This window comes from Caloenas nicobarica, chromosome 16, assembly GCF_036013445.1.
Source record: "Caloenas nicobarica isolate bCalNic1 chromosome 16, bCalNic1.hap1, whole genome shotgun sequence".
Classification (NCBI taxonomy): Eukaryota; Metazoa; Chordata; class Aves; order Columbiformes; family Columbidae; genus Caloenas; species Caloenas nicobarica.
Window position 1 is genome coordinate 4735159 of NC_088260.1, and position 13146 is coordinate 4748304.

General features: G+C 50.7%; 1 protein-coding gene across 3 annotated transcripts; it reads left to right on the top strand.

Moving 5' to 3' along the window:
* Positions 1–772: 772 nt before the first annotated feature.
* TMEM120B (transmembrane protein 120B) lies at positions 773–12539 on the top strand. 3 transcript variants are annotated; one of them, XM_065646592.1, is made up of 12 exons: positions 773–841; positions 3997–4115; positions 5064–5180; positions 5971–6030; positions 6629–6724; positions 7701–7790; positions 9534–9599; positions 10575–10636; positions 10874–10966; positions 11328–11392; positions 11536–11604; positions 12426–12539. In XM_065646592.1, exons 1-12 carry the CDS (start codon positions 773–775, stop codon positions 12537–12539), a joined length of 1020 nt encoding a protein of 339 aa, XP_065502664.1. The 3 variants fall into 3 exon arrangements, with proteins under 3 accessions (XP_065502664.1, XP_065502665.1, XP_065502666.1); XM_065646593.1 differs by having other exon boundaries at positions 11331–11392; XM_065646594.1 differs by having other exon boundaries at positions 11536–11608; positions 12426–12502.
* Positions 12540–13146: the final 607 nt, after the last annotated feature.

Sequence of the window (13146 nt, forward strand, 5' to 3'; positions counted from 1 at the left end):
CTACAGATACTCTTTGTAGGAAGCCAGCGCTGCACTCGTTTTTAATCTGCCTTCACTCCCTCCTGTACTTTTGCGTCACACCCACCCCGTGTGCTGTGACGCTCACCTCAGCTCCCGCCGCAGGCCCGGGGTGACTGCACCGCACAGCCCGGGGTGACTGCACCGCACAGCCCGGGGCCACCGCACCGCACAGCCCGGGGCCACCGCACAGCCCGGGGGCCACCGCACCGCACAGCCCGGGGCCACCGCACCGCACAACCTGGGGCCACCGCGCAGCCCGGGGCCACCGCCCCGCACAGCCCGGGGGCCACCAGACCCCGCGCCCCGCTCGCCAGTCCTGCCGCCCAGCGGGTTGTTATTATTCCAACAATAAAAAGGAGCAGGAATACGTCCGCTCGTTTTCTGTTTCTGCCATTCACGGCCAGCTGCGCCCCGGCAGCCCCGGTGCGCGGCGAGGGGACGGTCCCCGCGGCACTGCAGCCCCGCCAGCGCCACACGGGGCGGGGTTTATCTCCCTCCCCAGCCCAGCTCAGGCTCTGCCGCAGCACTAAGCACCCGGAGGGAGGCGATAGAACCCCCCGGGGTGCCGGCTCATAGATGGGGGGGGGGGCGCGGCGGAGACGCGGCCGCTCCTCATGGGGGGGGGGGGGCGGGACGAGGCGCGCCCCCGCGCTATGACGTCAGGGGCGCACGTGCCTCCACCCCCCCCGCCCCGGTTGTCGGGCTCGCGCCGCCGGCCCCAGTTCGCGCCGCCCGGTGCGGCCCCCGCGCCATGAGGCTGCAGCCGGAGCGGTGCCGCGGCGAGTGGCGGGAGCTGGAGGAGGAGTTCCGGCAGCTGCAGGTGAGGCGGGGAGCTGTGCGGCGCGGCATCACCGGGGACTCGCCCGGCTTTGCATCCGTTGCCTTCCCCGGTTTTGCTTGTGCGGGTGCCCGCGCCGCTCTCGCAGAGCCCCCTCCCAGCCTGCGGCAGCGCGCCGGGGCGCGCTGCCGCAGGCTGGGAGGGGGCTCTGCGAGAGCGAGGTCGGTACCGCCGGGGTTCCCCAGCGCTGAGCGCTTCCCCGGGAGGCGCTTTCCCTGGGGCAGCCTCAGCGAGGAGCTTCCAGGGGTGCGGGAAGGCTCACCCCCTCCTCGCTGCGCCCAGAGGAGGCCCCGGGTGGGTCGTGCCCGGCAGGGCCACGCGTGCACGGCGCCTTTGCTGCAGGCCCGGGGTGCACGCACGGAGCACAGCTGTGCATGGGTGCGCAGCCTGGCACAGCACCCCCAGAAACAGCGCTGTGCCCGGGGAGCCGCGGGCAGGTGTTGCGTGCACATGCGACATCCCCAGAGCAAAGCGCGGCCGTGCCCCGGGTGTGTCTGATGGGGCGCCCGAGGTGACACGGTGCCCTGGTCCCCACTGCTGGAGCCGGGGTGGAAAAGGGGGACCAGGCGTTTTCCCGCACCCGTAGCACGGCACAAGGAGCGGTGCAGGTGATGCCTGTGCTGCAAGCAGCACCTGGCCAGAGTTTAATTTCCTGAGGTGCGATATGAGGGACTCCAGTGCTGTTTGTCTGCCTTGCAGAAGCACGGTGAGGGGCAGAAAGACCTTGGAGCAGGGGCTGAGAGCTGCTTCTGGAAATGGTTTTATCTCCAGAAAACCTTCCCTGTATGTCAGCAATGCTGCGCCTGCATGCATGCTTTAAATCTTCTAGCTGGTTTTAAAACACAACCGGCTGTTCTCGCTCTGTGTGGCCGTTAGCAACTCTTTTAAACAGAATGTGCACTGCAAGAAAAAAAAAGGTGTGATTTCCAAATTTAGCTTGTTGTCTTAATTAAAAGTCAGTTCAGGTTGTGGGCTTGTTAACAGAAGGAAAGGTGGTGGGTGTGCTTGGGGGGGATCACCAGCTGGTGTGGTTCTGTTGATCACTTGTTTGCAGTGAATTCTGCACGCACTGACTGGCCTTCTTGCAGGGTAAGATGCTGAAGTCTGACCTAAACCGCAGCAAAATGTCCATGACTTATCCCTGCCTCAGTTTCCCCATGTGTAAAAGGAAAGTAGAAATGCTTCTAGGTGCTGGTGGCACGAGGTATCGTTGCCCAGTGGGGCAACTGTAGAGGTGAAAAGTTGGGATAACGTCCATTATCTGAGAGCTTCAGGGCTCACAAGCAGAGTTTCTGGTAGTTGCGTTGTAGGTTCTGGGTCAGGGGCTGTGTCCTCCTCCTGCAGAGGAGAACCTTGGACTCTGGTCGTAGCTCTTTCCCCTGACGTGCCAGGTGGCTGGTGCCACTTGGGGCTACGCTCGTATTTGAGGAGCTCTGATCTGAGGGGCTTCAAAGGGGCTGATGCTGCTGCGCAGCAGCACTGAGCATCCCTCGGGGCCGTGGGGACCAGCTGTGAGATGGGGTCAGGGGACATCCAGGTTTGCAGAGCAATTCTAAGCAGCTACATCTGTGGGGTTTTATAGGTCAGGTTGCCAGGGCAGGGCCTCACCTGTGGAACAGCAGCCTGAGAAAGAGCTTGGCATTGCAGGACACTACAGTTTTGGGGCAAGAACATGGGAAAATGCAAGTTGCCCTGCGACAGCTTAGTAATTTAAACCCTTCATATGAACATGTAAACCAGACTTTTATTCGGAAAAAGCCCTGTGAGGGCTCCGCATGAACGTAGTTCCAGTCCTGCAAATGAATGAGTGCTGACTGCAAGCAGGGCTGTTGTGAGTGCAACGGAAAACAGACCCCAAGGTACCTACAGAAAACACGGAGCCGTTGCAGCGTGGGGCTGCCGCGCTGGACCATCGCCTGCCCTTTGTCTGCGGGCAAACCTGGCAGCACCATTTCCAATTGCAAACTAGGTGGTTGTGGCCCCAGTGCTGTGAAATTTGTAAACATGGGTGCAGAGGCAGCCCTGACGTCTCGTGCCTGGGCGTCCAAACCGCTCCTCTCCCTCGTGCGCAGGTACTTTGTTTTTTCACACGTGTAGTTTCCTATGTGTGGAGAGAGCTGAGCTGCGGCCAGACCCGACCCTCCAGGCAGGTATCTGGCCCGTGGGATATACGTGTTAATGTAAAGGCAGCGCTGACCCAGCGAGTCCCCTTTGCAAGCAATCGCTTCTCTCTGTGAATAAGTAACTTCACAACTAGCAATATTATGTTCTTCTGAATACCAGTGTCATTTTGAAATCATTATCCTGATGTTTTTGGCTAGCAGTAGAATTTACCGGCTCTCAACTCGCTTGTTTGTGTTTCCAATAAACACTCTTTTGGTGAAGAGCTTCTTACACCCTTTGAACGCCCTTTTAAAAGACGCTGTAGCGTGACATCTAGAGAAACAGAACAAGTTACTGTGCAATCCAGGGAGCCCCAAAGTCCTGCTCGTACTAAGCAAAGCCAAACCAGTCCTGAAATGGTGAGAGCCGCAGTGCCTGGACATGTTTCGTTTTGGTTATTAAGGTTTTAAAATTGGATACCAGAGTTTGTTTTGTGTTGCTCTTGTAAATAATGCACAACTACCAACCAGGTCCTAACGAGGAAGAGAGCAAAGATTTGTTTTGTATGGTTTTACCACCATGTTTATGCTCTAGGAAAACTGGTGGTAGCTTTCTGTGGTCGTTGATGTGCAGGTAGATAAAGCAGCTGTGCAAATATCTATTTAACCCGCGACTTCTCTGCGTGGCACTCTCTGCAAACGTTGTTTTCCAAGTTATTGTATATCTTAAAATTTATGGATTTTATTTTCCTTTGTGTCTTTGTCTGTCAGGAGCTCTCGAGTGGGAAAGCTTGTTAGAAAGAGGAAATGAGATGGGTGCAGAGGATGCTCTTTGTTTTGCAGGAGCTTCATTAATGTGTTTAAGCCGTGTTGGATCGGTGCTGGTTTGATGTCGCCCTTTCCTTGGTTGTTTGCAGGGGTCCTCGTTGACTCCCAAAAACCAGGGTTTTGCTTGCTCACTTCTGAGGTGAGGACCAAATGCAATATGTAACCTAGAAGAGCTCTTCATACCCATCATCTTCTCTTCTCCTGCAGGAAACGCACAAAGTTTACAGGCAGAAACTGGAGGAAGTCACCAGCTTGCAGACGGCCTGCAGCACGTCCATACAGCGGCAGAAGAAGACGCTGAGGGAGCTGAAGCACAGCCTGCAACGGTAACGGGAGACCCGGAGGGTGGAGGACGTGGGGATGGGACGTTTCTCCTTCCCAAACAGCTGAAATATTTGGATTTTTAGCATTTTAATACATAGTCTGTGCCACAGTGGTAATTTTGCTCCGTATTATTCTTGAGTCACGTCACTTTGTCACAGCCAGATAAAATGTTTGTAACGCCATGAGAGATGGAGTCCTGCCAACAAAGAAGGTCCTGGAGGGAGCCTGGGCGGCTCTGCATCCTTGCAGCAGGTCCCGTACGCTGCAGAACCGAACAGCTTTTGGTCCATGTGTTCTGCTTGCTGAGCAGAGCTTTGCTCCGTAAGCTGCATTGGAAGAGCAGCATCAATCCTTGAACCTGAAGGTGTAACTTGCTCCTGGTTTGGTTTACAGGAGGGAACTGATCCCCGGGAGCCACGGGTTAAATTCCTTGTGTGCAGGTCTGAAAACACCACCTGCACCACCACGGGTTGCTAACGCCGCTGTGCTCTGCTCTGTTTTACGTTAATTGGTAAAACCACGGTTTGGTAAATCATCATCTGTGTGTGGTGGTGTATCCTGAAACACTTCGTGCCTGAAGAGCTGCAGCCTCTGCAAGGGCAGTGCCTGAAACTGCACAAAGTTCCCAAAGCGGGAGGAATTCATACAAAAAAGCATAATATTCCCTAAATGCTCTGCTAGGGAAGAAGTATGGAATCCTGTCGCGGAGCTGAGGTGAAAAGAGAAGCTGATCTATAAATCAGCTGGTTGAAATAACCTACAATGGGATAAACCAGGCAGTGAAATAAAATCATGGTAAGCCAAACGATACGGCAAAAATACAGGAGTAAAGTGCAGAATGTCATCGACTCATGCTTTTCTAACGGCACGCGCTTTGTGATAGCGTTATTTTCCTTTCAATAAAAAGGTAAAAACACGAGCAGGAATATCTTGGTTTGTTGTTCTTGCAGGTGCAAGCCCAGAGCGAGTCCTGAAGAGTTTGCTCTCATTCAGGAGCTCAGCGCCCAGATCAAGGAGAGGCAAAATGCCTTTTTTGACATGGAAGCCTACTTGCCGAAGAAGAACGGGTACGTGCTTCACCGGGCAGGCACACGCGCTCCAGGAAAGCTGATTTTCTTGAAGTGCTCACAGCAGTGGTGTTCTCAAAGGATAGTGTTGAATGTCGAACAAATGCATGTAGAACTGGTTTCGTCATAAACCTCTTGCTGAGCTGCTGTGTCAGTTGTACACAGAATTCGTTAGCTGGAAGTGTATGTAAATGTACTGCTTGTAGGCAGTGCCGATTTTCTTGTTAAAATAAAAGTAACCCTGCACTGGTGAGAGATTGTGCAATTCGCTGTTTCACACTGATGTTTTCCTGTGCTGATTTTTTAAAGACTAAATCAGCACAGGAATTTTATTTATTTTTTTTTTTTAAAATAGCGCTTCCAACCAACTTAAATTTTATACTTTACTCCAAGTGGGGTTGGTAGGACAGATTATTTTCGGTTGTCAAGGGCTGTGTGATGCTGCAGCCCCTTGGAAGTTTCTGTCAGAAACTTTTCTTCCAATTTCTCCCTGTTATTTTTGCTTTCGGACAGTGCACGCTACGCATCTTGCCCTTAGACTGTAGCACAGAAAAGGGACCGTGAAAATAAACCTTTTCTCTTAACTTCTTGGAAATGCCGACCAGTTTTTTAAATCTAGTCGTTTAAATCCTTTGCTGTAGTCTATCTCTCCAGTTTGCCCTAATTAAAAACCTACAGCAAACGTGGTTTTGGCAGATGCGTTGGTCTGTCCAGCTCTGATTCGTGTCATCCTGTGGTGTTCCAATAACACAGACTTTTGTGGGTCTGCTCTCGGTTTTTTGTCTTCCAGCTTGTACTTAAACCTGGTGCTGGGAAATGTGAATGTAACTCTCCTGAGTAACCAAGCAAAGTAAGTGAGCGCTTCTGCGCGTGTGATTTTGGGGTTCTCTGGGGCCAGCTGTGGATATGGGCTGAAGTCCAGGGGCGGGAATGGTTTTCTCGTGGATCTGATGAAGATGGAATGTCGAGGGTGGGCGTCAGACCGTGACACGGGACCAAGCAAACGCCTCGTGAGCTCCGATAGATTCTGTCCATCATTTGCTTTTAAGCCCAACCTGTTGCCTTAATTGTAAGGTGTTTGGTTTTGGTTTTTTGGGTTTTTTTTGAATGCAAAATGGTGGTGTGATTTCTGGGCATACAGGGCTCCAGAAAATGTAGATTTTTTTTTTTTTAACTTTATCGTGCCAGCTGGAAACCAGCTTTCGTGGACTTAACCGTTGAGCTGCCTTGCGGTGTGATGGCCCTGCAGCCCAGATGGACCCTGTAGGTGAAACTCTGCCTTTCACCTGTCTGCTGCTTCTCTAAATGCTTCAAGCAAAACCTCTCTCTGGCCTTGGCGTGTAGATTTATACCGGGTTTGAAAAAAACTGAAGCAATGTTCCAATAAAACACCCTTTAGCATCTGTATGAGGCGTGACACTTCCCACTGGGTGGCTGTTTCCTTCCAGGTTTGCCTACAAGGATGAATATGAGAAGTTCAAGCTTTATCTGACAATAATCTTGTTACTCGGGGCCATCGCCTGCAGGTTTTTTCTCCACTACAGGTAAGCCTGTGTTTTCCCTCCTGCTGTGAGACGTTTAGGCTTTGAGCAGTTGTGCTTCCCCAGCAGGACAGCTTCTGCACCTGTTCTTCACACCAGCAGCACCTGTATTTTTGCTACTTGCTTTTCCTTGTTTAACTTTCTTTGAAGTCTCTTGTAACTCTGAGAAGCCCAACACCGTGTTTCCTGATCTGTCATTTTTCTGGCGTCATGCCGTGCTTGGGAACAAGCAGTTGATTGTGGGGTGTCCCAGGCAGGGACCTGCCCCGCACTGTGGCTCTGGGGTTGCAAAGGCAACAAGAGGGTTTGTATGAAATGGTCAGACCTGAAACGTTATCTCTAGCTTGTGATAAAGCGTCTGAGCACCAACAAGCTTCCACTATTCAGTTTTGCTTGAAAAACATGAAGGTGGTGGAGCCGGGCACTTCCCCTGAGGTCTGTGCGGGTCTGGGTGAACGCAGGATCATATTGAAGGATGATGCTGCTGTATACAGAGGCTGCCCCCAAATCCCCTTGGCTTCAGGGCTTTGCAAATGACGGAATAAAAACATAATTTTTTTTTAGCCCCAGAGTGTTGTGCTCTTCTGCTCTTTTAGTTGATTGGATTTGTATAGATCTCAAGGAATCTCCTCATTGAATTAGCCTGGACACGCCTCTCTAAATTGGATCATCCGCTGCTTCCATGGTGCTTTCTCTCCTTCAGAGGGATTTAATGCCATCTCTGCGTACCTGCTGATCAGCTCACGCTCTGCAGCGTCGTGTCACGGGGCACTGCAGGGGAAGGGGCTCGGCCGTGCCGCTCCGCGTGCGGTTCCGCCTGTGGGCTGGAGATGCTGCCGCCTGGCTTGGTGTCCATGGCCTCACCGGGCAGGTTTCCGTTCACCCAAGGGGAGGGAGGAAAAACAGGGATTTTTCTGAATGTGTCTCTATAATTAACAGGATTTCTTTTTCTGTGTTTTGTGTTTTTTCTATGTACCAGGGTGACAGATGAAGTGTTTAACTTTCTGTTAGTGTGGTATTACTGCACGCTGACGATACGGGAAAGCATTCTCATTAGCAATGGCTCCAGGTACCGTGTCACTGCAAAAGCTATTTAAAGCGTGAAATGCCCTTAAAACCAAAACAAGAAACAAAAGTGAACTCCATTTGGCACTGAAACCCAGCAAATCCGAGACCCTGATGCCTCTGCGCGATCTGTGGTCTCCATCTCCCTCCCTGGTCATTTCCAAGGGCAGATGTGGCCACCTGAGGTTTGAGGAGGGAGGAGAAGATGCAGTTCCTAAACTTCCATAAGTTCTGGGTCCAAAGCATTGGATGGTTTTGGTTTTGGTAGCCGTGGGTTAGTTGTAGATGTGGTCTGGGGTGTAAAAGTGTGGTTTTGGTGGAAGGACCAAGCCGAGGTACCAGCTCTACACCCTGTGGTTAGTGTGGCCACCCTGCAGGTCGCTGCTGTGTGTCCTGAAGCTTTTGACTAAATTACGGTCATGTTGAGGGAAAGCTGGCGGTTGGGAGATAATTGTAGAGAGAACTGGGAACACAAGTGACACCTGGGAGAAGTTAACTGGAAGGTGATCCTCACTGCAGTCCCTCAATTCTTTACGGCACCCTTAGCGGAGTGGGGAGGTCCTGCTGGTGAGTCGTTCCTGGAGTATCTCCCTTGGGTCTGGGTTGGGAAGTTGCTTGAGTGTGCATTTGTGTAACCGAACCTGGAGTCTGGTGTTGGATTTTAGCAATAACCTGATGGCTGCGTGTCCCCAGTTTTCATCACCCAGACAGGCTGGCGCAGGGAAACTGCAGCAATCGCCGCGTCTCTTCCCACGTGCGTTGGTTTGTGGCTGCTGCAATGTTTGCAGCTCCCTGTTGCATTAATTAATTGGGCTCTAACTCGTCGCCTTTGCCACCTTTTGAGGAGCCAGCATCCCGTTAGCCCAGCTTCCCACACACATTCTTGCTCTGAACGCTGCACGGAGAATTTGCCGGCTCCCTTGTCATGGTGCTTGTGCAGGGGTGGACCAGCACCGGCGTTAGTGGCTGGAGTCAGCGTGGTCCTAATTAAGTGGCAATATCTAATGATCAGCTAATCTAATGATGTAAAAAAGGGCTGATTTCTGGGAGCTGCTGGAGGACACGGTTCCCAGCGCTGGTGCGGGCAGCAGGGATGAAGCCGTTGCTTCTGCAAGCACGGCTGTCCCCAGCGACAAAACACGGGGATGTAAAGTTGGTCACAGTGACTCGGGTGCTGTCTTGTCTTAGAGGTCACACAACTTTGGTTGGAAATGCCCCAAATTAACCCATTGTGTTGGCGTAGTTTCCAAATCAGTGCTATCCCTGGGCTCTTCCCTTCTTAATTCTGCCTCGCTACAGCGTGTGCTCACTTTGCTGCGATTTTTCTGAGCTTTCTGCAGCATTCGGGTCTGAAAGAAACAGCCACCTCATAGGAAGGACTTAGAAATGTCACTTATTTGCATGGCACGGAAAAATAAAAGGGTGTGTGGGCTGAACCTTGTGCGTCATTAGTCACCGCGGTACCTTGTGCTGTGGGAACTGCTGCTGCTTGCTGTGCTGGGAGCTGGTGGGAACACACGAGATGTGTCCTGGTCCTGAGCCCCCCGTCAGCAGCTGTGGATTCCTGCCCCCGCTAAGCTGTATTGCCAGGACAGTGCTCCACACACCCCTTTTGCTTGAGCTGGGCTATTTTGTTCCCTGTCCTTCCCCTTCTCCCAAGTCAGGATCATTTTTTGTCTGTAAAGCCAGATCTTGTGATGCTAAACCCCATGTTTCTCGTCTAACTGCCGCGTTTTTTTCTGTTCAGGATCAAAGGCTGGTGGGTGTCTCATCACTACGTCTCCACGTTCCTGTCTGGAGTGATGTTAACGTGGTGAGTCTGATCTCGCCTGCTCGAGGTGCTTCCAGCCCGTTTCACGCTGTTTGCATCATCTATTTAAATCCAGTGTGACCATGAAGCTGTGGCCACACAGGCACATGGTGGAATGTCAGACATAATGTTTGTCTGATGTTGCACATGTTTTCAATGATAAATACAACACTGCAAGTTTATATTTACATTGCTGATTAAAAAAAAAAAAAGAAGAAGAAAAAAAGCAGAACCCTAAGCTGTAGTTGTGCTGATAGTAGCAAAATCTCTGCAAGTCTCCTGATTTCTGTCTCTGTTTAACCAAGCAAACAAATAGCACTTTGCTTTAGAGGGAGGACACCACAAAACGAATCTGTTTGGTGCCTTTACTGGACCCAGATTCCAGAGTGTAAAGCCAAAAATGCAAGTTACCTTCCAATGGGTGGTGGCATTGGTCAAAGAACGCAATGATGCGCCCCACGTGTGGCCCCCGCATAACCCATCTCAACTTTGGCATGAACTGATTAGTTAATAATTAATTTTAAAAACCCCCCAAAACCAAAACAAACAAAAAAACACGAACAAATGTTTCTACTCCTGAATGTGTAAGGGGGTGACATAGAGGCTGGAGCAGAAGGTCCCCTGTCCTCTGTCTGTCCTCCTTACCCTTAGGATAAGGAACCCAAGCACCCCCTGCTCCACACTTGGGCTCCTGGTGCAGGCGCTGCCGAACGGCTTTGATTGCTGCCTGGGGAAAACTGCAAAAAGCAAACGAAAAAGAGGGGCAGCATTTATACAGACTTGAGAGGGAAAACCTAATCAATCTGAGTGGTGACATGCGGCGTAGGATGCTCTCTGGGCTCCCGATGGGGGCAGCGGGCTGGGTACCAGCTGCTCGCTTCGCTCGCTAATGGGATCCGGCTCAGCGGGGAAGGGGCCGGGCGCTGTGTCATATGCTTTTTATCAAACAAATGGACCTCCTTTGTGTTTTGCTTTCAGGCCAGATGGACTCATGTACCAAATGTTTCGCAGTCAATTTTTAGCATTTTCAATATTTCAGAGTGAGTATCTCTTACATTGCTACTTCACCGGATAAAATAGTTTTGTATCATACAAGCTTAGAAGAAAACACTTCTGCTGGGTAAACACGGGAGAATTAAACTCTAAAAATGTAAAGATAGCATACAAATGTAGATAATAATGCAATGCCGTTGGATTAAACGTTATTAAAGTAGTTTGTTACATTTATCATGCTTCTGAATAGCTAATGCAATGATGTTCTCTCTCTTCTTCTCCAGGTTGTGTTCAATTCCTACAGTATTATTATCAAAGGGGCTGCCTCTATAGACTCCGTGCTTTGGGGGAGAGAAACCACTTGGACCTTACAGTCGGTGAGGTTTTCCGCGATACCTTCCGTGTGGATCTTTGCCCAGGTTTCGGCTGCAGCGATGGGGCGAGGTGCGGAGCTGCCGCCCCCGCCCTGCTGCCGCGTCCTGAGGCAGCGGCACGGGCTTGATCCCCCTCCTCAGTCCTCTGATCGCTCTCAGCTTTTGGGAGGGTTAAGATGGAGGTTTCATCCTCATCTTCGTCCCCCTCCCATTACCACGCCTTCGGAAGTCTGTGTGTTAAATGGGTTGGTTATTGCGGAGCGGGATGGGAATAGCCCTTGGGGTGGTCTGGGTGGGATGGGCTGCAGCTCCGGCCCTGGCGCTTCTGTGCTCACTTGCTGCCTCTTCTGTGAACCTTTTCCAGAAGGATTTCAGTCCTGGATGTGGCGAGGGCTGACGTTTCTCCTCCCCTTCTTGTTCTTTGGGCACGTAAGTTGGGTGATCCCACTCCTCCCTCTGTGGCTGTTGCAGCACCATAAAAAGGTGCTTTGGATCACACGCACCAGTGGCAAATATTTCTAAGTTTGCCAGTAATGAAATAGCTCTTTTTATTTTTTTTAAATTATTTTTAGTTCTGGCAGCTGTATAATGCAATCACACTTTTCGGGTTGTCGAGGCATAAGGAGTGCAAAGAATGGCAGGTGGGTGTTGGTTCTGTTCAGAAAACGCACGGGGCAGGGGGAGAGGGGGTGCTTGGTTACGTTCTTAAAGATATTTGGGCATCTGACCCCATCTAAATATCTCACAATGTACAAGAGAACTCAAAATAGGTGGGGAAACTTGCACCCACGAGTGACCACACATGGGTTACACATACAAAAATATGATGCAAAAAAACAATGGCACTGGTTCACTTGAAAATATACTATCCCCTTTATTGCCCCACTTTTAGGGATCCTTCCACTTTTTTCTTAGTTGCTGTTCACCCATCAAACATGTCTGTCAGTTTTCCAGGTGTACAACTGCTCCTGTAGATCCAGATCGGACCACATCACATGTGCGGTGGTGCAGATAACCTGATGGTCCTTATGTTGGTCAGATCTTGCTGTAGCTGGTGCACTCACTTTGTTCACTGGCTTAATGGGAGGAACACAGAGATGGGTCATTCCCCCACACCTGGGCCACTGCTGGTTGTTGAAAGTGTTTGTAGCACAATGTTAATCCGTTCGATTGGACTTAATGGTTTGATTTTACTGCCTGGTAGAGTCCAGCAATGTTGAGTATAATCCATGTTGTAATATTGAAAAGTAGTAAATGCTACTTAAATGATCATGATAAGAATATCCTTCCTGTTAGCCCACACAGCTGGATGTGTGGATGCGTATTTGGCTCCGATCTCTCCTCACGTGTTAACAGATCCCTGGATTTGCCAACCAAGCCCCACCAGATTTCACTTAACCGTGGCACAAGCAACACCCCCCACCTCTCACCTTTTCTTTTTCTCCTCCTTCTCCCCTCTCAGGTTTTCGTGTTGGCATTCACGTTTTTGCTGCTCTTCCTCGGGAACTTCCTCACGACTCTCAAAGTGGTGCACACTAAATTCCAGAAGAACAAAGACAAAACGAAGAAGCTGTGAGCCCCCCTCCCCGGCGCGGGCTTTGGGACAGATCCCGCTCCAGGCCCCAGCCGAGCCGTGGACGGGCTCGCAGGGACTTGTCCGTCCCCGTTTTGGCAAAGGATACGGACTCTGCCAGCACAGACTCAGTATTACGCAAGCATGGCTCTGCAGTCCTGCTGTTTACGTATATTTAATACAAAGTGTGTTTGCTTTTTTTTTTTTCCCCCTGTATATAGAGCAGCATGCGTCTGCCCAGCAAAGTGCCAGCATTGGGAGAACGTGGGATCTACTGTAATTCCAATTCTGGAATGATATTTAACACTTTCCAGTTTTATTATTTAAATTCTGGGTACTGGACTTGCGGAGGTTCACGAACACTCCAGGTTGGTCAGTAATACAGACTGAATGCTGTTTTTTAAAGGCATTTGCTTAGACATATTTTCAGTGGCAATACTAACCTGTGTGTAGTGTGGAAAAAAAAAAAGCCCATCTTTGTACCATACTGCTGCTATATACACTTTAAAAAAGCTATTTTAAGAAGAGAAATCTTCTTTTGGAAACAAAATCAAGCAAGCAAAACCAGCTGTGAAAAGGCAGGGAACTCTGCTGCCCGTCTTCTAGGGAG

What these genes read in the sequence shown, in the direction of transcription:
- TMEM120B (XM_065646592.1), top strand. Translation starts at nt 773, where the DNA reads ATGAGGCTGCAGCCGGAGCGGTGCCGCGGCGAGTGGCGGGAGCTGGAG. An exon ending in CCACTTGGACCTTACAGTCG is followed by an intron (nt 10,967 to 11,327) that starts GTGAGGTTTTCC and finishes AACCTTTTCCAG; the next exon opens with AAGGATTTCAGTCCTGGATG. An exon ending in AGGAGTGCAAAGAATGGCAG is followed by an intron (nt 11,605 to 12,425) that starts GTGGGTGTTGGT and finishes CTCCCCTCTCAG; the next exon opens with GTTTTCGTGTTGGCATTCAC.